The sequence below is a fragment of the Globicephala melas genome, chromosome 16, assembly GCF_963455315.2.
Source record: "Globicephala melas chromosome 16, mGloMel1.2, whole genome shotgun sequence".
Lineage (NCBI taxonomy): Eukaryota > Metazoa > Chordata > Mammalia > Artiodactyla > Delphinidae > Globicephala > Globicephala melas.
In genome coordinates this window covers 64,872,267-64,898,436 of record NC_083329.1, presented here as the reverse complement: position 1 = coordinate 64,898,436, position 26,170 = coordinate 64,872,267, and the positions used below count along the sequence as shown (strand labels likewise).

Here is a 26,170-nt window from a genome sequence, read left to right as displayed (position 1 = left end):
ACTGCCACATCCCAGTTGCATGACAGATGGCCATCTCTTCCTCAATGTACTTTGTTACCAAGTGTTACATATTCAGAAGGTGTATATATGTTCAAAAGCAGATGGTACGATTATTTTGTCAGATTTTTAACCCACGTTGTTTTCATTCGATGAAGAATGGAATTTTATTACGATATAAGTACAGTGACTGTTATTTCTCAAAGTGTAGGTCAAAACACAGATTAAATCTACTTTTAAAAATATTAACTGTTCAATGTGTTATTGATACCTTGCTACTTCTTAGAAACACCATTTTGACTCATATAAATTCCCCAAACTAGTTCATTCTGTCTTATGGAGCAATGACCTTATAGCTTCTGGACCTCAACACAGTTCTATTTCACTCCCCTTGATCTGGTATCTGCACATTGCCTTTTATATGGAGCACATATGATAACGGTATGTCTATTCAAATTGTTTCCCATTCCCCTAGTCCTGTTCTCCCTGGGTGACCCAAAATGGCAGAGTACTTTATTTTATGGAACACTGTCAGAAAAGGCAGCTTTAGAACAGAAACTATAACGTTAAAAAAAAAAAAAAATGATTGTTGGTCTACATATATTCTTTTCACATTTATTCTTAAGTCTATTCCATTGCTCTCTTAAAACTGACTTCCCCAGGTCATTTCCCTACTCAGTGTATATTCCAAGAGACTGAGAGTCATCTGATGGTTCCAAGTTTCTGATTCAGTGTGGATGTGCAAGTGGAACACCCTATTCTTGAAAAAGAATGCAGAAAATCCCTCTAAGTCTAAATTGGGATGTAGGGGGTCAGTGGCATTGTCAATAACAACACATAAAATGAGAGCTCAGAGCCTTTCAGTTATAGGACTATAATTTGGAATCTTGGTCTTATTTACCGCTTATCAAAAATCTGCAATAGGTCCTATTCATATTTAACTCCATGAGGCTGTGCTCACTGAATTAAAACATAATTTAGAGAACACAGCTCGAATTACTTAAAGACCTACTGTACTGTATAGACACTGGAGATGAAAAGCAATATTGAAAAATTAACTGGAAGTAAAAAGTATGGTAAGACTCTAGAGTAAAGTCTGCAGAGTGGGGATTCCCGGTGTTTTTCTTTTCCACAGTTAGGTTTACTTTTCAATGTCTAAGGGAAAAAAAATTTACAGTTATATCGTCCAGCCCCACTCTCTCCTCCTTTCCCACAAGGACACCAGAACCTCTCTTGTTAAGATCACTGCTGACTTCCTGATTTCCAGCTCCACCAGAGACTTGTCAGTACGCACCCCACCGGAGCTCTCTGGAGCACGTGGCAGCGCTGTCCACTGTGCTGACACGCTCAACTTGCCAGGCTTCCACCAAGCCACCTGTTCCTGAATTTCCTCTTACTTCAGTAACTGTTCTTTCTCAGATTCTTCTTCTTCTCTCCTAGGTGTCTTTTCTTAAGGTTCTGCCTTTGATCCTTTTATTTTCTCTTGCTCTTTAGCAATCTGGTCCTACATGTATGGTTATAACCATTGCCTCTATATGAATGGCTACCATATCTAGCTGTGATATCTCAAGTTCTTGTATGTGTTTGCTATAATCTCAACCTTATCTTGAGAATACCTTAAATATATTTAAAGTATTACTTGGATGTTGAGGAAGCACTTTAAATACATTAATTCCTGCCCTAAAGTGACTCCTCCTTCCTCATCATATTTCCAATTTCTCCTAATAGAACCACTATCCTCCCAGGTATAAGCCAAAACTATCCAAAATTTATCCTCTTTGCCTCCATCATCACCATCATCTAATTTGTTTTCAATTTCTGGCCAATTTATATCATCCATTTATAATTTATCCCATCTATAATTTTTATTCTCATGTCTCTGATTCAATTTCTGACTTCTGTGTATTATATTCAATAATCTCTTAACTGGTCCTGCCTATCCCTTTTTCCACTCAGTTGACACATAGTTTCCAGATTAATACCCAGGAAGCAAAGCTGTGATGATGTCAGTCTCCTACTCAAAACCAGTAATGAATCGCCGTCCTTTACTAAATTCCAAATGTAAATTCTTTCACTTGGTAGTAAGGGCTATAACCTTTGTTTCAATTGTGGATCCAATCTCTCCCTTTTCCACAGCCTATGCCCTCCAACTTGCTCTCAAATGAGGCAATATCGCCTAGAAAGCACTTGGAAACGTGTGGAGGCATTTTTGGTTATCACAAAGATTGTGCTGAGGGAGATGGTGATTGTGTATCTAGTGCCCTAGATTCTGGGTTTTCTGGCATGTAGAACCCCATCTGGCATTTGATGTTGTTGTCCCATACAACAAAGAACTGTCCCACCCCAAATGCCAGGAGCTCCTATTAGGAAACAGTGTGGCTTAGACAGATTAAATTACTTACTTTTTTTGCAATTTCTGTTACATACTTTTCCATCTCCTCTGCTTAGAATGCCCTTTTTACATTTTCCCAAATGTCCAAATCTTGCTCATCCTTTAAGGCCTATAGAAAATGTCACTTTTCTCAGAGTCCTCCCAGAATCCCCTGACATGTATTTCTAGCTTCCATTGCATTTCATGTATTCTTCCATAACACCACTTTGTTTCTATCAATACCTGGATAATATATTTTCCCTTCTCATTGGAAATATAATGTAGTAAAGCTCCGTCTTACATTTTCCTCTGTAACTAGACGCTGGCACAGATCCTTTATGCTAACATGCTTAATATTATAGCATACACCGTGAGTGTAAATGAGGGCTCTAGCATAGACTCTCTGGTTTGTGAATAATCCTGAAATTACTGCCTCAGCCTTCATTTGGAATCACAATTAGTTCTGGCTACTTACTTTTAAGCCATTATCTAACTTTGATCCCACGTCCCCACTAAAATTTAATGGCTGTGACTTCTCTTCTACAACTTCCATTTCTTCTTCCAGGACACATAACCTCATAATTTCTTAGATAAAGCCCCTCCTAATTGAACCCAGACCTCATTCCTGAGAACTGTTTTAGTGGGTACCCCATGAATCTTTATTGCCTGCTCCTTGCTTGCCCTAGTTTCACAGATGCTCCTAATAGGTGTTCACCAAATATTTGTCAAATTAAAGAGATCCTTGGGTTGAGGGGAAGGGAATGGCCAACTGTGTAATCAGGACAGGATTCAGAACAATGATACCACAATAATACAGAGCTTAATTTCCAGGCTTGGAAAGCAATTGTGTTCATAGCTTTCTCAGGCACTGTCTCTCCATATAAATATCACAGTGTGGCAGAGAAGAGACTGATCCTAGGCTTCCAGTCTGAAATCATCCTAGACAGTCCTGAGGATCAACAAGCCAATCATAATCAGCTTTAAAAAAAAAAATGATCACCTCATTTTAGCCTTTTTATGTCTTGCATGACTCTTGATTTCCAAAATCTTAGATTTTTTTTTTTTTTTTCCCATTCTCTGAAGAGAAAAGAAATAGATTAGGTATAATTGTAAAAGGCCTGTCACAACTCTCATAGGTACACTCTGGGATTGTTAAAGAATATGATTATTCTAAATTGATTATTTGAGTCCTACACTGTTTAGCTGCAAACAAAACATCCATCATTATCATCTACAAAAGATGAAAAGAAAACATATCTGCTTCCCCAGAGTATGATACTTAGAAAATTAAGTACTTTTAATTCATAGATATGACAGCTCCTTGATCACAAAAACAACAACAAAAAACTCATACAAATCAGGACATACTTTTCCATTTGAAAGTGATAGCCCAATGCCCTTACTGAAGCGTGAACTAAATACAGTAACACATCATAACGTAATCAGAACAAGCTGTTATTATAACAAAACAATCCTGTCCATGCAGAGACAGATAATGCTAGTCACTTTACATGACTTGTACTTCAAGTGAAGTGTTATACTGGGACCTTTTATCGCTTTGGTTAGAAATGGTTAGAAACTGCAAGTTTCTATACTTAGAGAACAAAGAAGGATGAGGAAGAGTGCCGGCTTTGACCATCATGCCCCTGCCAATGTCTGCCATGCAAAATAAGTTCATGCAGATATAATCATTCACTCCATGAAAATGTACTGATTCGGGCTTCCCTGGTGGCACAGTGGTTGAGAGTCCGCCTGCCGATGCAGGGGACGCGGGTTCGTGCCCCGGTCTGGGAAGATCCCACATGCCGCGGAGCGGCTGGGCCCGTGAGCCATGGCCGCTGAGCCTGCGCGTCCGGAGCCTGTGCTCCGCAACGGGAGAGGCCACAACAGTGAGAGGCTCGCGTACCGCAAAAAAAAAATGTACTGAGTACCTACTATGGGTCAGGCATTATTCTCAGGGTATGTCAGGGAACCAAAAATACCTACCTTCATGGGAATTTTATTTTTCCACGTTTAAATATAAATTCAGGTGATCTTCAGGGCACACCCTCCTGCAGGTACTTTGTTCTTTTTATACTTCACAGACTTCTATGTCTGGGCAGCCTCGACTTTCCTCCCTACTTTTCAACATACCTAATATACAACCCTTTTAGAAAGTAATTATAGATTTCCAATAAACAATTTATGAAAATATATCCCCAAGCATATGACTGAAAATAAACTAGATGCCTCTGCATCTGTCAGGTCATTGGATACCATTTGCTGAAAGGGATAAACAGAAGAAGATGAAACGAAGCTGAACGAGATATTGATGCAAATGTGACAGAGATTTGAAAACTTGACTTGATTTTGGAAAGTCTAAGCACCTGTGAGAGTCTGCCCAATTGAGTGTAAGTGTATTCACCGTAAGGGAAAATATCCAAAGTTTTCCCATGCTTTTTACTAATTAAAGAATCTTATTTAAGACCATCTAATACCTCTACCACCCAATCACGAAATTCTCTTTCCAACATCTTTGACAAGGCATAGCCCATTTGACTTCTGTTTAAAAATCACTTCCAGTGATGAGGTAATAACTAACTCTGGCTTAAACAACTCATTCCTCTTCTACCGAGCCCTTAAATTGCAGGGCCTGAACCCACATGGTATTCTAGACGTGGACATTTCTGTGCCAAGTACAGTGGGAAGTTTCCCATATTCTACAAGCTAAGCCCCATAATCACTTTAAAGCCGTAAGATGGTCCCCATGTCATGCTACTGACTTATAAAGCTGTGTCAGCTATACAAATGTCACCTGTTTTTGATGAATATCAAAGTAGAAAATACATTAATTTTGAGTAAAAAGTTGAATAAATTTTACTTAAAAAAAATTTTAACTCTATTGACCTAATTTCACTATAGAGCATGAGAATGCTTTCATGGACCAGTGTTTGGAATTCACTGAACTAGATAACAAATGCCCCGCTCGACTCCTGTCTTTCCAGGCGCTTTTCATAAGCAATGTTTTGCCTATCCTCTTGCGCAATAGATTTTATTTAACCTAAGGCTCTGACTTTACATTTACCATTTTAAATTTTAGCTTATGAGTTTTCAAACATTAGTCCAGATTACCAACATATTTTAGACCCTTGAATTCTTTCTCCTATTTGTGCCATATGCAAATATAAAATGCTTACTTTCAAAATAACCTTCCAAGTTACTTGTTAAAATGGAACAAGGATTAGGCCCTCTAGATAGTGATGGTTTTATCCTTCTGCCAGGTTAAGTTCTAATAGCTATAGTACTCCAGCAATGCTATCATCCAGATCACATTTCTCTCCTTTAAATAAAAGACACATCCATTAGAGGATCTCAGGATTTGGGCATTAAAAGGCTTGCAGGCCAACTTCTTACCCTCTACACAATAGCTTGGTCTAAAGATCACCCTCCTTATCTTTAAATGTCTGTGGCCTTGAGAAACTCCAAATCCCTCCCTCTCAACAAAGTCCAATTTCCTCCAGGAGAGCTCCTTTAGAAAATTCATTCTATACTGAGATAAAATTTGTATCTTTCTAGCTCTTGCTCATAGGTTGTAGTTCTGCCCCTTAGGGACCTTCAGAGCAAGTCTTTCACTTTGAAGATTTGATGATAGTGATCATGTTTCTCCACGTCTTACCTTTTCCTGGCTAAAAATTCCCTGTTGCTTTTAGGAGTTTTTTATATGGCATAGTTTCAAGTCATGTCACTACTTCAGCTATTCTCTGCTAAATATGCTGCAAGTGACAATCTTTTAAAAGTGTGACACCTGTAACTGGGCAAAGTATTACAGTTGTAGCCCTCTAGACACAGTAAGAACAGGATGATCCAGTTCACTGAAACCTAGGTGAATTCAATGGCATTTAACAAAGGGGAATTAAGTGAGTCTCATTAGCTCCTTCTGCCCTGTGTTTTCTCAAGCTGACTCACTTCAGAATTAATCTAGAATTTTTTAAATTGGTTAGGTTTTGTTTTGAAATTAAGAAAATACCTATTTCTGATTAAACTAAGAGTCCTTAAAGAAACAGAATGAGATCTGCAAGTATTCCTCCTGTTTCGCTTCTTGGAAGTAAACACTATTAAAATTTTCATGCGAACCTTTTTGAAAAATTTTCCAATGAGTACATAAACATATGGCTCAATCGTCTCCTTTTTTTCACATAAGTGGGATAATATACATACTCATGTGAAATACACCTTTTTCAATTATCTTGGGTATCTTCCATACCAAAACACATATTGAGCTGACTTACTACTTTCAACGACTTTTTACATTCTCTGCTCCCCGATATTTAGGTTGGTTCTAGCTTTTGCCATTACAGATAAAGCTGCATAAGAACCGTGCTCATAACAAACTGGTGGTGCCAGAGGGGACGTGGCGGGGGGACAGGCAAAACAGGTGAAGGGGATTAAGAGGTACAAATGTCCAGCTGTAAAAATAAATAAGTCACAGGGACGGGATGTACAGCATAGGGAATACAGTCAATAATACTGTGATAACTCTGTACGGTGAGAGATGGTAACTAGACTAGTGGTAATAAATTCATAATGTACAGACATATCGAATCAACATGATGTATACCTAAAACTAATATAATAATACTCTATGTCAATGCTAATTCAATTAAAAAAAGATTTTAGAAAACTTGCTCATAGACTTTTGTGCACGTGCACACATATATCTGTACTATAAATTGCTGGAAGTGGAATTAGCGGACCTATGCACGTATTTTATTTTAAGAGATATTGTCAAAATGGAGCTTACATGCACATGTGCATACATACATATGTACATGCATACATACACAGGCAACTGGGGTTCACTCTAGACCCACTAATTCTGAATTTCGAGACATACCATATAAAAAATACTCAGCTTGAAAAAATAATTTTGAAGTACAAAGGAGGTTGAGAATGTTTTAGAACTTATTCTTTGATGAAAAAATGTTAAATCATACTAGTCTTTTTTGACAGCTACAGCACACTGGTGATTCACACCAAGATTACTATCAACTAAAACTTCTAAGCCTTTTGGAGAGTAAATTTTTCCTAAGCTATATTTACTCTATTCTCTACTTTTAAATTTGTTTTATAGTGCTCAATATCCATGGTTTAATATTTACAACTATTATATTTTATCTGGATACTGATATTTAGTCCATATTTTGAATATTCAAATTCTTTGAGACTGGACTCTTGCAGCTAATATAGTTCCTTTATCCTCTTTTTTGTTTGTTTGTTTTTTGTTTTTTTGTTTTTTTTGTTTTTGCGGTACACGGGCCTCTCACCGTTGTGGCCTCTCCCGTTGCGGAGCACAGGCTCCGGACGCACAGGGTCAGCGGCCATGGCTCACGGGCCCAGCCGCTCCGCGGCCTGTGGGATCCTCCCGGACCGGGGCACGAACCCATGTCCCCTGCATCGGCAGGTGGACGCTCAACCACTGCGCCACCAGGGAAGCCCTATACTCTTATTTTTAACTGAAAAATTTAAGAACGTAATTCTATAATTTTATCCAAATCACTAGTAAAACACTGAAATAAGCTAGGCCAAGAGCAGACTGTAGCCCAGCAGTAGAGGTCTCACCCTTGGTTAGCAACTATACATTAATCAATCATTTTAAGGATTTTGTTTTTCATCAGTTACAACTCAAACTAATTCTAAGGTAATTTTTTTTTTACATTGTCAAAAAAAAAAGAAAAAAGACATGCCTTGTTAGGAAAAGTATCATAAAAGATGTTACAAAAAATCTTGCTGCCCTCTATGAATATAGAATGATTTAACATTCTAGAAACCCTATCATTCACTTATATATTGGACAAATAGTTATTGAGCATACAATATATGCTGTATTTCTGCTAGGTATGGGAGACATAAGTAGTGAACAAGGAACTATAAATCATTGCCTTCATGAACTTTATGTTTGAGTGTGTACAATGTATAATAAAAAGTAACAAAATAATATAAAATATAATTTCAGATTGTAGTAGATGCAGAAAGACATATGTCATATGATATTACTTATATGTGGAATGTAAAAAAAGAGACTTTAAAAGAAACAAATATGGTGACATAATAGGTTATAGCTGAACAAGTAACTTAGGGAGATTGATGTCTGAGAAGATGATATCTGAGCTCAGTTCTCACAAATTAAACGTAACAGAAGCAGTCCATATGGCCATATGAGAAAAGCACACTGGAAAATTACCAAGTGCGAAGTCCCTCAGGTTGGAAGGCGCTTACTGTATTCTAGAAACAGGCCAATGTGCAGAGATCTAATGAGTGAAAAGGAAAATAATATTAAGTAGGGCTGAAAGCTAAGCAGTAGGAATTTCATATTAAGTGTGAATAAGCCATTAAAAGAAGTTTGCATTTTACTGTAAGGGGCTAAGGAAAGCAATTGCTATGATAAACATTTTTTAAAATTTTACTTTGGCTTTTACACAGAAAGTAGATTAGAGAGATATGAGTGTAAGAATGGAAACCATATAGGATGATATTTCTGTAGTCAAAGATAGATGATGGTGGCATAGGCTATGATGTTGACAAACGAGATGGAGAAAAGTATGTAGATTCAAGAGTTTTGGTGAAGTTGATAGGGCTTGTTAATGGATTAAATAGGAAAACCAGCCATTAGATATCATTAGAATATAAACTTCACAAGGGCAAGAATTTTTGTCTAATTTTTGTTTTCTTTACTGTTTACTCCCCAGTTGCATAAATAATGCCTACCACATAGTATATATTCAATAAATATTTACTGAATAAAAAAAGTAAAATCTTTAGGTTTTTCCCCAGAGCAACTACTAGGTGAAAGGCCATGCCATTAACTAAAATCAAAAAGTCTGAAGAGGAAGCAGAATGAGGTGGAGATAGAGCAAACATTTGTTCCATTTGGGCTATTTTAAGCTTTCGATGTCTTCTAGGTATCAATGTGGAAATGTCAAGGGCAAACTAAGTATGTGAGTCTAGTCTTTAGGAAAGAGGGCTGGCCCGGAGAGAAAAATTTGGATGCCATCAGCATGTGGCAACATTTAAAAAGAGATCTGATTATGGAGATACATAAAAACATGTTTAGTAGTGGAAATATTTAATATTTTGAAGGAGTCATTATTCCATAAAATAATCTAAAACCTAAAACATTTTAACAATTTCAATAAAAATTCTAATATGTATTTTTATAGAACTTTGCAAGTAGATCCTGAAAGTTATAAAAGAGCAAAGAGTAGAACAGTAATACTTTAAAGCAAAAAATGAAGTAACTGAATTTGCCTAGAAGATATCAAGATGTAATACAAAGTCATAATTAAGACTGTGACACCCTCATACTAAAACCAAAGACACAACACACGCACACAAAAATTACAGGCCAATGCCACTGATGAACATAGAGGCAAAAATCCTCAACAAAGTATTAGCAAACCAAATTCAACAGTACATTGAAAGGATCATACACTACAAACAAGTAGGATTTATCCCAGGGATGAAAGATGGTTCAATATTCTCAATCAATGTGGTATACCACATTAACAAACTGAATAAAAATCATATAAGCTTTTGAGACAATTCAACATCCATTTATAATAATTAAAAAAAAAAGTTCAACGAAGTGCGTATAGAGGTAACATATCCCAAAATAATAAAGGCCATATATGACAAGCCCACAGACAACGTCATATGCAATGTATGAAAGGCCAAAAGCATTTCCTCTAAGATCAGGAATAAGACAAAGATGCCCACTCTTGCCACTTTTATTTAACATAGTACTGGAAGTAATAGGCACAGTATTCAGACAGGAAAAAGAAATGAAAGGAAGCTAACTTGTAAGGCAAAAAGTAAAACTGTCACTGTTTGCAGACAACAAGATCCAATATATGGAAAATCCTAAACATGTTACCAAGAAACTATTATAACTCATCAATGAATTCAATAAAATTACAGTATACAAAATTAATATACAGAAATCAGTTGTGTTTCTATACACTAACAAACTATCAGAAAGAGAAATTAAGAAAATAATCCAATTTACAATTGCATCAAAAAGAATAAAATACCTAGAAATAAATCTAACTGAGGAGGTAAAAGACCTGTACTAGGAAAACTATAAAACACTGATAAAAGAAATTGAAGAAGACACAAACAGATGGCTTTCTAATATCTTTATACATCAAGTTGATGGATTGGAAGAATTATTATTGATAAAATGACCACATTACCCAAGGCAACCTACAGATTTAATGTAATCCCTATCAAAATACCAATGGCATTTTTCACAGAACTAGAACAAATAATTCTAAAATTTGTATGGAAACACAAAAGATCCTAAATAGCCAACATAATCTTGAGAAAGAACAAAGCCAGAGGTATCATGCTCCCTGATTTCAAACTATACTACAAAGCACAGTAATCAAAACAGTATGCTACCTGCACAAAAACAGACACATAGATCTGTGGAACATAAAAAGGAGACCAGAAAAATGAACACACACTTATACGGAAATTAATCTACGGCAAAGGAGGCAAGAATATAAAATGGGAAAAAGACAGCTTCTACAATAAATGGTTTTGGGAAAACTGGACAGCTATATGCAAAAGAATGAAACTGGACTATTTTCTCATACCATATACAAAAATAAATTCAAAAGGGATTAAGACTTAAATGTAAGACCTGAAACCATAAAACTTCTAGGAAAAAACATAGGCAGGGACACTTCCCTGTCATGCCTCAGGGCACCACTGAGGGTTTCCCCTCTGCATTACCACCTCTTCCCCACAGAAGTGAAGTGAGCACTTCCGGGTTCAGCAATAACCTGGAGCCGGTGTTAGGTTGGCCCTGCTGGGCCTTGTTCCGAAGCTCTGCCTTCACTTCGGTCTTTCTAGAAACCCAGATTTGCTCTTGGCCATGCTGGACAGCGTCCCAGATGCGTGTGTGAGCCCCCCATGGCGGATACGTCCTGAACAGCCCCCAAGGGGCACGCGAAGTGTAATTAATGATAGCCAATAAACGACATGGCAATGTGGCTTTCTCGCTTGTTCACAGTTTACGGCTCTGCTTTGTTCTGCCTCTTCTTGGGTTGCACGAAGCAGCAAGCTTTTACCAATGTGCTTTGCTGGCAAATGCTCTGACTAGTGCTCTGAGGCTGCACCAAAGATTACCACACTTCCAGTTAAGCAGAGCATTCCTGGCCCACGCTTCGTCAGAGGACAGCTGCCACTACCTGTTCTATTCACTCAGTTTTGTCAATTCCCTACCCCGTTACAATGAGTATTTTCCCAGTGCTGTTATTTTATTTGCTTCATGCTGCCACATACACGAAAAAGGTCCTTGATGCAAAGCGTTCAAATAGTTTACCTCTGCTGAGAGCTCTCCTGGATAAATTAAGCGCTAATCAACAGAATATTCTGAAATTCATTGCTTGTAATGAAATATTCTTGATGCCTACTACAGTTTGTATGCTTTTTAGTGGTCAATTAAGTTTGCTCCACCTTTTTATATGCTATATTCCTTACTCTTTGATACTCCTCTCGAAGAAATCCATATTGTTGGACTTTGTTTAATGAACAGAGGATTGTTGTTGAACATCTGATACTGAAACCTGCTTGCTCACTGTTTGTGAGAAGACTTTGTCTCCAGAGCATTGCCTTTATAAGCAGACTGGCACCAACAGTTGCATAGTTTAACACTCAGCTAAGTTATATATAATATAAATGAGCATTGTTAGCTGCCGGTACTTCTGTTAGGGATGGTTAATTCCAGATGTAAAAGTGACCTCAATGCAATTTACATAATTTACATAAATGCATCTCAAAAGAAAAACATTCATTTTCCTGGCATGTTAAATCAAGCCTTTTAAACACTTGCTGAGAAACTTTATTGTAATGTGTTGTTAATAGTTAGGGAAGTTTGAATCTTGTGATAAATGTATCAAAAATTCTTTAGATGCTGCTGTGTCTTTATCATGAAGTACATTTATTTCTCTGGTAAAAATAGCTCTAAAGTTTGTCTTCCTCTAATTGGTAACCTGAATTTATATCTGGCATGAGTTCACTGTGGTAATATTAACATGTAAATTCAGTATATTTTGAGACAGTATTCTTTTGCTATTCAGTAATTTTGGTCGACGATTTTAACAAAAACACTTCCCACTGTCATTTCAAATTATTTCTAAATTGATTTTGTGCTGCTTTGTTAGGACAGATTTATTTTGGATGTACCATTATAACAGGAATTCTATATGTATCTTATACTATGACCTTCCAAAATTTTATTTTCATAATTACTTTTGTGGCTTTGAATATTTTTTTAAAAGGCCCAAATGAAAGCTTGTTAACCAACTGGGTAAATATTTGTGGTCACCTAAGCGTTTTACATCAGAGAGCAGTACAGTAGTCAAGTCAGTTTTCCTTTCAGAGATCCACTGAGTAACACTTCTCAAACAGGAAATCATTCTTTTAGAAATGCGGACACACAGGTTTTAGTATTATCATAGTTTACACAGTTTTTAGATCAGATTCTTGACTGCCACTTTTCTCGGTTTCTTAGGCTTGAATTGTCATAGACGGTTACAGCAGTTCAGATACCTTTTGAAAGTAATGTAACTGAAGATTGAGCACATGACTAAACTTTGTATCTGTTCTGAAATACTAATGAAGATTATACACACTTACCCATCATATCTGACTTAAAAGATTAAATAGAAAGGTTTATAGGAAAGGTTATTGGTTGGGAATGGAGCCAGAGGAGTTGTGGGGGAAATAGTGTGCGTTTCAATGGCGTAATGCACAGATACGGTTGGGGGGATTGGATGTATTATGCAACTGTGATTTGAGTTGTGTAATATGTTAAATACATTCATTCAGCCTCCATTAACTCCTTTTTAAAATTCATTCTGATCTTTATTCATTGTTGCATGATTGCAAATGTTTAAAACATTGCAAAATGTTAACACAGAGTCATGTAATGGTTTTTGTAACCAGTTTCCTTCTATGTGCATAACTCGGATTTCTCAAACATACTTGGTGACGTATCAGTGACATCAGTGACACCAGTGACTTATCAGTGACATTTATTCAACTTTTTGATCTATAGAAATGTGATACCTACTTGATAGCTCAACTGTAACCAGCTAGTTTTGTAATTTTGTAATATTTATCTACTAAGTTAGAGAAGCCTCATAATATACAGTTGATTGTGTGGGGGGCAGTCTTATTATCACTATGTATGTAACCTGATGGTTTTAAAAACTAAGTTTTCTAGAGCAATAAAGTAACTACAATGTTAAGTAAACAATAAAAAGAAACTCAGGTAGGATGCTCTTTGACATCGGTTTCAGCAATATTTTGGGGGGATAAATCTCCTTAGGAAAGGGAAACAAAAGCAAAAATAAACAAATGGGACTACATCAAACTTAAAAGCTTTTGCACAGTGAAGGAAACTATCAACAAAATTAAAAGGCCTCATACTGAATGGGAGATATCTGCAAACAAAATATTCATTAAGAGGTTAAGATCCAAAATATACAAAGAGCTCATTCAACTCAACATCAAAAAAAGAAACAACCCAATTAAAAATGGGCAAAGAACCTGAATAGACATTTTTCCAAAGACGATACATGGCACATGAAAAGATGCTCAATATCACTAATTATCAGGGAAATGTAAATTAAAACCACGAGCTGTCAACTTCACCAGAATGCCTATTATACAAAAGATAACAAATACCAAATGTTGGCAAGGATGTAGAGAAAAGGGAACCCTTAGGCATTGTTTACAGGAATGTAAATTGGTGCAGTCACTATGGAAAACAGTATGGAGATTACTCAAAAAAATTAAAAATAGAACTACCATATGACCCAGAAATTCCACTCCTTGCTTTTTATTCAAAGAAAACAAAAACACTAGTTTGAAAAGATATATGCATTGCAGTATTATGTACAATAGCAAAGATATTAAAGCAACCTATGTGCTCATCGATAAATGAATGGATAAAGAAGATGTGCTAAACGCACACACACATAAACACACAAGGGAACATTACTCTGCCATAAAAAAGAATTAAATCTTGCTATTTGTGACAACATGGAGAGACCTAGAGGGAATATGCTAAGTGAAATAAGTCAAACAGAGAAAGACAAATGCCATATGATTTCACTTACATATGAAATCTAAAAAAAACCCACAAATGGACAAATGTAACAAAACAGAAACAAAGTTATAGATACCAAGAACAGAGGGGAGGGGATGGGGTGACGAGAGAACTAGGTGAGGGAGATTAAGCGGTACAAAACTTCCATGTATGAAATAAATGTCACAGGTATGAAATATACAGTGTGGGGAATTTGTCAGTCATGATATCATATGTTTATATGATGATAGATGGTAATTAGACTTATCATGGTCATTTTGAAATATATGGAAATACTGAATCAGTATGTTGTGCACAAGGAACTCACGTAGTGTTGTACATCAATTATACTTCAAAAACAAACAACCTCATAGAAAAAGAGACAATACTTGTGCTTTTCAGAGGTAGAAAGTAGAAAGAGTGGGAGTTGGATAAAAGTGGTAAAGTTACAAACTTCTAGTTATAAGAAAGTATGTACTAGGGATGTAATGTATAACATGGTTAATATAATGAACATGGCTGTATGTTATGTATGAAAGTTGTTAAGAGGGTAAATCCCCCCCCAAATTTTTTTTTCTTTCTTATTTTGTATCTATATGAGATGATGGATGTTCACTAAACTTACTGTTGTAATCATTTTATGATGTATCTAAGTCAAATCATTATGCTGTATACCTTAAAATTATACAGTGCTGTATATCAATTATATCTCAATAAAACTGGAAAAAGGTTCCATAATACTGTGGCAGGGATAAAGAAATGAGTCACTGGAATAGAATAGAGATCCCAGAAAATTGTATACTTTGAAACATATTTCAATTTATCTATCAATTTGTATTTCATACAGAATAGGAGTAAAGAAACTATTTAGATTTGATATGTATGTATTATACATGTATAATGTATTAAAACATGTATATATATGCATGCGTTACTTATGTTATAGTTTATGCACATATGTATACAAATACATATAAAACAATGGAAACGTTTAAAAAGTGTGTGTGTATGCGTGAAAAATGGTAACATTTCACATTAATTGGGAAATGATCAACTATTTAATACATGACGGTTTCCCAATGGTTACCACTGTAAAAAAAAAAAAAAAACCCACTTCATTTAGACATAAAAATAAATTTCAGATGAAAAAAAGATCTAAAGGTTAAATAACGATAATTCAATCTTTTAAAAAGAAAATGTGGGAATTATATAACATTTTTGTTGCAAGAATTTCTTGACAAAGCACAAACCAACAAACCATGGCACTGGGTAGGTGCTCAAATATCTATTTAAGAAATTAAAAGATAGATCATATGTTCACATTAAAGTTCTTAAAATCTTTTATGATTAAAACGTTGTTTTCAAAGTTAAAAGAAAAGCCATAGTCAACAGAAGACATTTTTAATAAACCTAAGCAATGCAATTAAAAAAAAAACAAAACTAAAACTTGGCAAAGGGTTAAGGCAACTCAGAATTAGAAAGCCAAATGGTTAACAAGTGTTTTAAAAAAATGTTTTCTTGAGTAATCAGAAAATTATAAATTGAAACCAATGAGATACATTGAATACTATTTGGATTCAAAAGACATTTCAAAAATGACAGCATCAAGTGTTATCCACCATGTGGAGAAATAAGAATTCAGACTCTTGAGGGGAGTGTAAGTGATTCTGCCACTTCAGAGACCTCACTGCAGAGTTCTGTTCCCTGTGGAACCTCACAGAAAACTGACATCAGTTACGAGATCTCAGGTGCAGGTCCTCAGACTGCATTTCTTCAGCCCCCGTTCATTTGTTAATCAACATTAAGTCTAAGGAAGCACTCTCCCTTACTGTTTCCTCAATATTCTTAGAGATGAAGTCACCAGCAAGGCAAATCAAGAATTTAACACACACTCTACTTTTAGTAAAATCAGAATCTAAGAAGATGTCCAGAGACTGGAAGTTTCTAATCATTATTATATTTCACATCCTTACAACATGTGTGTTTTTTATTATGAAGTAATTATCCATACTATTTATTGCTTATTCTAAGACAAGGAAGGTGTTTAAGATTGACCTCATGTGTATCCTGATTCATGGTTTCAAGACAATCCGTCATCTAAAAATAATTCCCTAATGAACGTGTTGCTCTTCAGATTTTAAAAAATTCCTGAATTGCAGACAAGAAAATATTTCTTGGCTTTTTTCAAACTCATGCCTTATTTTGATAAAAGAGGGGAAAAAACATTAATGTTTTATAATTTGAGGTTTCAAAATAAATAAGACTACAAATAAATCAGATCTGTTAGACAAAACACTGCTTTGATTTCAAACTATACCTTTCACAAAATCTAATATGGTCCCTCAGGATATGTTACAAGAACCAGGTGTTAAATAAAGAATGAGGTGCTTAGCAAACAACTAAGTATGACCTTAGGATGAGTCACTGTCTGTGTTTAAAACATATATTTTAAAATATTTCCATATGTATGAAAGTCTGAAGCATTACATATAATTTTTTCTAGCTAGTTTATTGAAAGAGTCAGTAACTTAGTTATCATACCTGTGGACACAAGGTTTCCAGGTGATTGGCTGCAACTTTGACAATCTTAATTCCATCTTCATTTGTTGACATGGAACAAGCAAGATTTGCCACCTTAAATACAATATAAAACAATGGAAATTATCTCAGATTATGAAGGAAATGAAGAAACATTTGTCATCCTAGACAAGTAAGAGTATGTATATGTTCACTGAAAATCTCAATGACAAACAACAGCATTTTCATAAATGTCACTGGTATCTGCTTTATGGAAGCATTCAGATAATCTATTGATGTTAAATAACAACAAAGGGCCATGGAAAATCATTTAAAGCCAAAAGGAAGACTGGTGAGTGAATTAGTAAACCCTGTACAGTCTTTTGGTATCAACACCTAACCCATAATAAGATGCTAACTATTATGGTTTCCTATGGGACTGAAAAAAAAGTTTACTTATGGATTGAATGCTGATAGATTCTTGGAATCTCATATGATTGTGGTTTATTTTAAGTTTGTAATTGGTTTATTATTTCTCAGAGGTCTATTATGCATACTTAAGTTGCATTAAGCATGACTGTATCTTTACTCATGTTTTATTCAGCATCAAATATGCTACAAAGCTGGACAAATACAAGATAATTGAATTATTCTTCCAGTTCTTGATTTTCTACCACAACTTCGTAGGCACTATTTGACATTCGAGCAGTCAATTTGATTCAAGCCCTTAGTAATACCCATACTCTTTTATACATTATTGCTTTTTAAACTAACACTCTTTTCCAGGGAAATGGGTGCCCTTTTAAATAACTACATTCACATCCATTACCTAAGTTCAATGTTTACAAATAATTTCTTTATACCATGAATGAGTGATGAGAAAGATCATGGAATTCCTTTCTTTTCCTTTGAACCTCGCTCTTATTCAACATTTCCCTTGCTAACAGGTGAGTATTCATGTAGAGAGGCAATGTTTTCTCTAATCTACAAAATACATTGTTGTCTTCATCACTGCAAACAGCTTGCTTTTCTGAGAATCACTTTCCGAATATCTCTGTTAGTTATTATATACTTTAGCACATGGCAAGTTTTACTGATCAAATCCAAAATGCATTCAGTTGCAGAGAAACCGCACTTAAACTGCATGCAGTGGAAGCGAACAACAAACATATCCTTGGATGACTATTTGTAGAGTACCACAAACTGTTACTTACATGGATTTGCAGCCTTTTCTTTTTTTATAGCATTACTTTAAATATGTCAACAGTGAAACAACTCCATGGTTTGCATTTACATATAATGAAATAGCAGCCATACATTATTTAACTGGGGAACGGCATTGTTCACTTTATTAATATACATGGAAATGGCTTACTTGAAAAGGTCTTTTGTTGGCTTGAAGGTCACAATGCCTCAACTTTCATATCTGACACATAATTAGCACATTTGTGAATTGTCTGAAAAGGGCAGCAGTTTCTTTGCCCCTCTCCCCCACTCCCAAAGCCCCACTCACAGAAAGTAAAATGTAGCAGTCTAACTGATTTAGTATGTCTCATAATAATATGCACTGCACTTGCAGAAAACAGCTATCTGTAAATTTGAGCACTCTTTGTTTTAAGTAAAAATTTTAAATTATTGCCTCAATCTTTTGGTTAAATCAGATGAATGTTGGTTAATCCAAAGTTTAAAATCACAGAAAGGTATTCTATATAGGCACTCTTTTTTTAAAAAAAGTTATTTTATATTGGAGCATAGCTGATTAACAATGCTGTGTTACCTGTACAGCAAAAGAATTCAGTTATATATGTATCTATTCTTTTCCAAATTCATTTCCCATTTAGGTTATTACAGGACATTGAGCAGAGCTCCCTGTGCTATACAGTAGGTCCTTCTTGGTTACATATTTTAAATATAGTAGTGTGTACATGTGAATCCCAAACTCCCAATCTATCCCAAACAACCCAATCAAAAAAATGGGCAGAAGACCTAAATAGACATTTCTCCAAAGAAACAGACATACAGATGGCCAAGAGGCACATGAAAAGATGCTCCACATCACTAATTATTACAGAAATGCAAATCAAAACTACAATGAGATATCACCTCACACCAGTCAGAATGGCCATCATCAAAAAATCTACGAACAACAAATGCTGGAGAGGGTGTTAAGAAACAGGAACTCTCCTTCACTGTTGGTGGGAATGTAAATTGGTACAGACACTATGGAGAACAGTATGGAGGTTCCTTAAGAAACTAAAAATAGAGCTACTATATGATCTAGCAATCCCACTCCTGGGCATATATCCAGAGAAAACCATAATCCGAAAGCATACATGCACCCAATGTTCACTGCAGATCTATTTATAACATTCAAGACATGGAAGCAACTTAAATGTCCATCAACAGAGGAATGGATAAAGAAGATGTGGTACATATACACAATGGAATATTACTCAGCCATTAAAAATGAAATAATGTCATTTGCAGCAATATGGATGGACCTGAAGATTATCATACTAAGTGAAGTCAGACAGAGAAAGACAAGTATCATACGATATTGCTTATATGCGGAATCTAAAAAAAAATGATACAAATGAACTTATTTACAAAACAGACTCACAGACTTAGAGGTTACCAGGAGGAAGGGTGGGGACACTCTTTTACTTTATTTTTAATGTTTCATCTTTACCTTTTTTCCCTTTTAAAAACACATTCTTCTTCTGGACATTTTCTGGTCTCCATGTTTATCGTAGCCAATTCAGTGACTAATGTTAACATAAAAATCATCCTAAACACAAAGCTTCTGTTTATATTAGAAGACTTAAGTCTTACAAAACTCTCAATTGAAAATACAGAAACCTCAAAGTTTTCTACTCAATTAATCATTATATTAACACTCTTTCTGTCTTCCTTTATTCAGACATACTCAAACTTCTTACCAGAACTGTTCTATCTCAGGTAAACTTTCTAGATAATCAAGTACTATTTCCAGATTAAGGCATGTGGAGTTTTAGTGATATTTTATACAAACAAATTGAATTTATAGGATAGCTAGTATTCTGCGACCAAATAGAGAAAGTTATGTGATAAAAATCGCTTTACATTTCTAATTTGAGTGATTTGTGACATATTTTCTAAGTCACATGAATGTGTAAATGAAAGCCAAATTTTTTCTAACAATATTCCTAAGTTCTGCGTGGCTCTTTAGGCAGTCAGGTATGTTCCCCAGCATAGCATGAAGGCAACTCCCTATTGGTCAAAGAAAACAGCATGCAAACAAAATATTTTATAAAACAGTTTGAGATATTTGGACATCTGACAGCTTTTATACATCTAACTTTGACAGTGTTTCAAAAGTCTGTGTAAAGTTTCATTATTCAAGAGATCCTTGTGAAAAATTTTTGTCCACTAAGGAAAACTGTTCACAGAGAGATTTTGGATACAAATAGATCTGGGTTTTAACTCAATTCCCACAATTAATAAAATTTCTGACCACGGGCAAAACATCTCTGAGATCATTCTGTCACCTATAAAATGGGCATGATAGTATCAATCTCACTGGAGTACTTTGAGGATTAAAATGAGATAGTTTGTGAAGATAGCCTGATACCAGGTAGCCCTGACCATGTATCAATTTCCTTCCAGCTCATCTCCCTTCTATTAACAGGGGGTAGGAAAGAACATTCACTTTCTCAAGAGGTTTTATAGAATTAAAACTTTAGCAGTCTAAAGAAATTTGACAAAATGTCTAATCAAAGAGCCACAAATTCAAATGTTTACAGCACTCATGCAGGGAATACAAACATAGCGTCTAGGTATAACAGTGGTTAGGGTGCATGATGGTGTCCCAGGCAAACGTGAGTGTGTATGCCCTGCCTAAAGGCATAAGGCCTCATTAAAACAAGTTGAAATACAAGGAAAAACTCAATTCCTTAACCAAGCTAACAGTCTGTTGACTTACCTTAGTTCATAGTTCACCAATTTGTGACCTCTGACCTCATTCTCTAATCCTCTATTGTATAAATAGGAAAACAAAGTCAGAGAAAAGAGACATACTCAAAACTATCCAAGGACAGGGAGACTATTAATCAAGGCTATGTGTGTGCTATTTATGCCATCCTGAATTAAAGCAATGAAAAGTTTCCTGCATTGAAATGACTGACCAGACCTTTTATTGATATTGTGCTATATCCTTAGCCAAGACCAAGAAAATCAGAGCCTAAATTACCCTAATTAAATGAGACCAAGCACACTCAGGTAACTTCACAAGTTTATTAAAAAGACAAGGCCAGGGCTTCCCTGGTGGTGCAGTGGTTGAGAGTCCGCCTGCCGATGCAGGGGACACGGGTTCGTGCCCCGGTCTGGGAGGATCCCACATGCCGCGGAGCGGCTGGGCCCGTGAGCCATGGCCGCTGAGCCTGCATGTCCGGAGCCTGTGCTCTGCAGCAGGAGAGGCCACAACAGTGAGAGGCCCACTTACCGCAAAAAAAAAAAAAAAAAAAAAAAAAAGACAAGGCCAGGACACAACGTTCTTTCATTTTTACAAAAGATTAAGCTATATCACTAAAATAATTGCTGATACTCTAATAATTGCAAAAATCAAATTTTAAAAATATTTCAGACAGGGAAATGTTTTCATGTTACTCAGAGGGGAGTGATTTTTTAACATCAGCACCTCACTTGTGAGCCTCTTTCCTTCTCACCAGTCCTTATGCCCTCTAAGATGTATATCTCACTCTAAATGCTTTAAACTTGAATTTACTGCCCTTTCAGGTCTATTAAAAAAAAAGTTGTAGACAAAAAAGCCTGACCAGACAATTCTTGAACTAATTCACATTTATTACCATCTTGTTGGTGTTTGTTCTCCTCTTCCTGGTTCCTAGTTCAGTTTCTGAATACCAATTTTGAATGTCCCTGCCATCTTTTCTATTTGCTGGACTTTTCCCCCTTCACCTGGCATAGAACACGGTACCTCTCACTCCCTGACCCATGTTCTGAAGTAAGAAATTCCCTGCTCCGGAACCTGGCTTCATAAAACCCTGCCAGCTAGGCCGGTTCCAGCAAGGTCAGGGAGTTGGCCATACTTGACCCCCTCACCAATGCCTCACTAATGGCAGTATCAAGGAACGCTATAAAAAAGATATTTGGAGAGTGGGAGTATTTTCAATGACCTTTAAATCGGTCTACCATGCTATACGCTTAACTCTGCTGTTTATCATTACTCTGTTCTGAGCTGATCAAGAGATTGAATTTTAAAAGTACTGAATACCAGAGCATGCTATATTTTAACATTCTAATATCAAGTGTTATTTGAAATCTCAGGTGCACTAGTTGTCCTCTCAAGTCATCTTAGACAACCGAAATGGTACCGTTGCTAGGAACAAGCTCACTATTTGGACAGCTACTCATCATACATCACTCATTCTGTCACTAAGGAGCTCTCACACAGATATTTACCTGCGATATGATTTCTCAAGAACATGAAGCCAACTTTGATGTTTGGTGAGATTTCCATTTTTGCATATTCATTGTTTATATATAGTTCACACAGTTAATTGTAATATCATGTCACTGTGTATCTTAGCTCTCAAGGGGGAAGAAAGGTCACTGTCTCATTTTCATTCATTTTCCTCTCTGGCAGATGGTCATGCAACTCCTGTGTAAACACTTTCAGAGACAGAATTTACTGTTTTGCAGGGCAGCCTATTCCCATTGCAGGGTTGTCCAAAGTTACACAAGTTAAGAAGTTCTTCCTTATAATGAGGTGAAATCTTTCTCTCAACAACTTTCTCACAGTGGTTATAGAATCTAAAATGTCAAATATCTTCAATAATAGAAATAAGGTTGGGCTCACAGAAAATCTTCATTAGTAGTCCTCAACTTGTGGGTTAAGTTAGATGGTTAGCATAATAGAATCACCAGTATAGCTATTAAAAGAAAAGTCCAGGTTCCTCTGCCAAGATATTCTGACATATTAAGTATGTCTATGGGTGGACGTTAGAAGAGGTAGAAAGTACGTTTAATTCAACTGTTAAAAGTTCCCCAGGTGATTCTGATATACCACCGTCCACACACACACACACACAACACACAGAAACATATTTAGACTTTGGGTTGATTTTCATTTGTTTGGATAGACACTCCTTCCTGAAAATGAATGTAAAAGGGTGAAAGTCTACAAGAAGTATGAACTGAATATATATGGAAGAGGCTAGGAGTCACAGAAAAGGCTTCACAAATTAGAGACAAGAACTAATAACCTATACTACCACCTGAGAAATAGGGTTTAGTCTATTAGGGCTGCTATAACAAAAGTAAATACACTGGGTAGCTTACAAACAACAGAATTTATTTCTCGCAGTGCTAGAGGCTGGGGAGCCTAGAATCAAGGTGCTGGCAGACTCAGTGTCTGGTGAGTACCAGCTTTCTGATTCATAGAGTAAACCCTCTAGCTGTAACCTCACATGGCAGAAGAGGTGAGGGATCTCTCTGGGGCTTCTTTTAATAAGGGCACTAATCCCTTATATGAGGGTTCTTCCCTCATTACCCAATCACCTTCAAAAGGTTCTACCTCCCAATACTATCACCTTGGGTGTTAGGATTTCAACATATGAATTTTGGGGGACACAAACATTTAGTCTATAACAAATAGAGAAAAGTTTAAAAATCAAAATACTCAGGAAAGAAGAAAATCAAGTGTAGGAGAAATCTCTGGCCTTCTCCCCAGTATCCATTCCTTTTTCTGTCAATAACACTCTGATTTCCCTTTGGAGAACTGCTGTCTCCTCCTCTAACCCGGTGGTGTGAAATCTTGGTATGACAGTTAATCAAAGCTCCTAGTAGTCCAACCCTGGCCCTGGTGTGGGCACATCCATCACTTCCTGCATGGAGTCCTGGAGCAGTTCCTGTTCCTACCCAATCTCAGCCCTCTTCTCTCAGTTTGCCTGTATTTACGTGCACTACCTTGTATCTTCAAATGAAGTCTCTTTTGTTTTCTACTTAAGTAACCCAAATTCATACTATCTTGCATGCAACTATAACTGAATGTAGTATTGAACCAGAAATTTACACACCACTTATGCACCAATTTCAGATGGTTACTCTCAGCAAAGTTAAAGGCTGGCAATGCAGAACCATAATCATTTCAGTGGAAGGCACTTTCTAGTTGAATGTCTGCCGCTGGATTTAGGCAACCTGGATACCCTAGTATCGGGGCAAATGCAGAGAAGGAGATGTTCATTTCAGTTCCTGCACATATAGATAAATGTGTTTTTACCTGTCTTGTTTTGAATATCTAATCCCTAGATATCTATTAGAACATTTTACAGACCAGGTAAAAAAGGACATCTAATTCTTGAAGAAAATAATTTAGCAATTGTGTTTATCCTTTTGTAAGCTGTTTATTATATCTAAAAGCCATCCTTTCATGTGCTTTTTTTTACATCTTTATTAGAGTATAATTGCTTTACAATGGTGTGTTAGTTTCTGCTTTATAACAAAGTGAATCAGTTATACATACACATATGTTCCCATATCTCTTCCCTCTTGTGTCTCCCTCCCTCCCACCCTCCCTATCCCACCCCTCCAGGTGGTCACAAAGCACCGAGCTGATCTCCCTGTGCTATGCGGCTGCTTCCCACTAGCTACCTACCTTACATTTGGTAGTATATATATGTCCATGCCTCTCTCTCGCTTTGTCACGTGCTCTTTTTTTTTTTTTTTTTCTTTTGTGGTACGTGGGCCTCTCACTGTTGTGGCCTTTCCCGTTGTGGAGCACAGGCTCCGGATGTGCAGGCTCAGCAGCCATGGCCCACGGGTCCAGCCGCTCCGCAGCATGTGCGATCTTCCCAGACCGGGGCACGAACCCGTGTTCCCTGCATCGGCAGGCGGACTCTCAACCACTGCGCCACCAGGGAAGCCCTGTCACGTGCTCTTTTAAATTCATACCTATACATTAAGGCCTGGATCAAATAACATCTCCTCCACAAACCCTTCTCAGACGCCCAGAATCATAATTCATACTCCCACAAGTAGAGCACCTACTTTATTCTTCCTAGACTTACTTATGTATTTTTCAGATGCTAAACTGCTAGAAGGTAAAGACAATTACGTATTCTTTTTTAAAAAAAATTTTATCAGCCAATGTATCCTAAAACAGAATTTAGTCTATGTAATTAAAAACTAGTTTATCTTTGTTCACCTGGAAATTGAATTATCATGAATAGATATCTTCTATTGCACCTTAATAAATGCAATGAATGTATATCTTAGAGGGCTTAGCACAACTTAATTGGAAACTATGTCCTTCCTCTGCCCCTTCCTCATCAAAAAAAAAGTTTCTAATTATCTATTACATGAGTATAAAGGTTAGTATCATTACTTTAAGTTATGGAGGAAAATACTTGAGGGAAGAAAGCCCTTGAGTCATTAAACTTAATTGCCTTGAGCTGATTTCAGTCCGACTGTTTGTATATTGGGAAAGTCAAAATCTGACAAATCTGTAGCAAAGATACAAATAAACACTTGAAGTGAGGATACAGAAACAGTATAGCTAAAACAAGTTCTTTATTTGTGACCTGGCATTTACAAAAGATTGGATTGCTTTCTGAATTTAGAAAAGAATAAAGATTCACAAAAGCTTGTGAAGAGCTGTGAAGAAGGAAAAGAGAGGAAGGGTCTACAGTGGATATTAATTAGGAAGCTGCTAGCTTATCAATAGCAATTGGATGTGTGTGAGTAGGGAGTAAAAATTCTTAGAAGAGTACCTAAGATACCAATATTTATTAGGCAGATAGAAGAAGATAAACCTATGATGAGTCTCGGAAAAAGTGGCCAGAGATAGAGAAGGTTACCCACAACACTCTGATGTCATAGAGGATAGAAGAAGAGAGTTTCAAGAAGGTGGTTTCAAGTATCAAATAATAAGAAGTCCAGTAAGTAATTCCTGAAATTATTCACTGATTCAGCCACACAGAGGGCCATTGTTGGTTGAGGCAGAATGATAATGGTCAGACTAGTGTAGTGTGGACAGAGGACAGTGTAGGTGGTGAGGTAGCCCCATGTGCCTTGTGACACGAAGCAGAGAGCTAGAGGCTGCCTAGACAATACTCACTCCCATTCCCTTATCAATCCATTTGTTTTGATTTACT

The 26,170-nt window shown here is 36.4% G+C and overlaps 1 protein-coding gene and 1 pseudogene across 1 annotated transcript in view; one reads left to right on the top strand and one right to left on the bottom strand.

The window, feature by feature from the left end:
• Window positions 1-26,170, bottom strand: part of CTNNA3 (catenin alpha 3) — a 1,571,950-nt gene that overhangs the window by 550,445 nt on the left and 995,335 nt on the right. Inside the window, exon 10 of the mRNA XM_030862371.2 lies at window positions 17,046-17,138. Coding sequence (XP_030718231.1) covers window positions 17,046-17,138 — 93 coding nt within the window. The remainder of the gene's footprint in view (window positions 1-17,045; window positions 17,139-26,170) is intronic.
• Window positions 6,844-12,056, top strand: LOC115856477 (transmembrane protein 33 pseudogene; annotated as a pseudogene).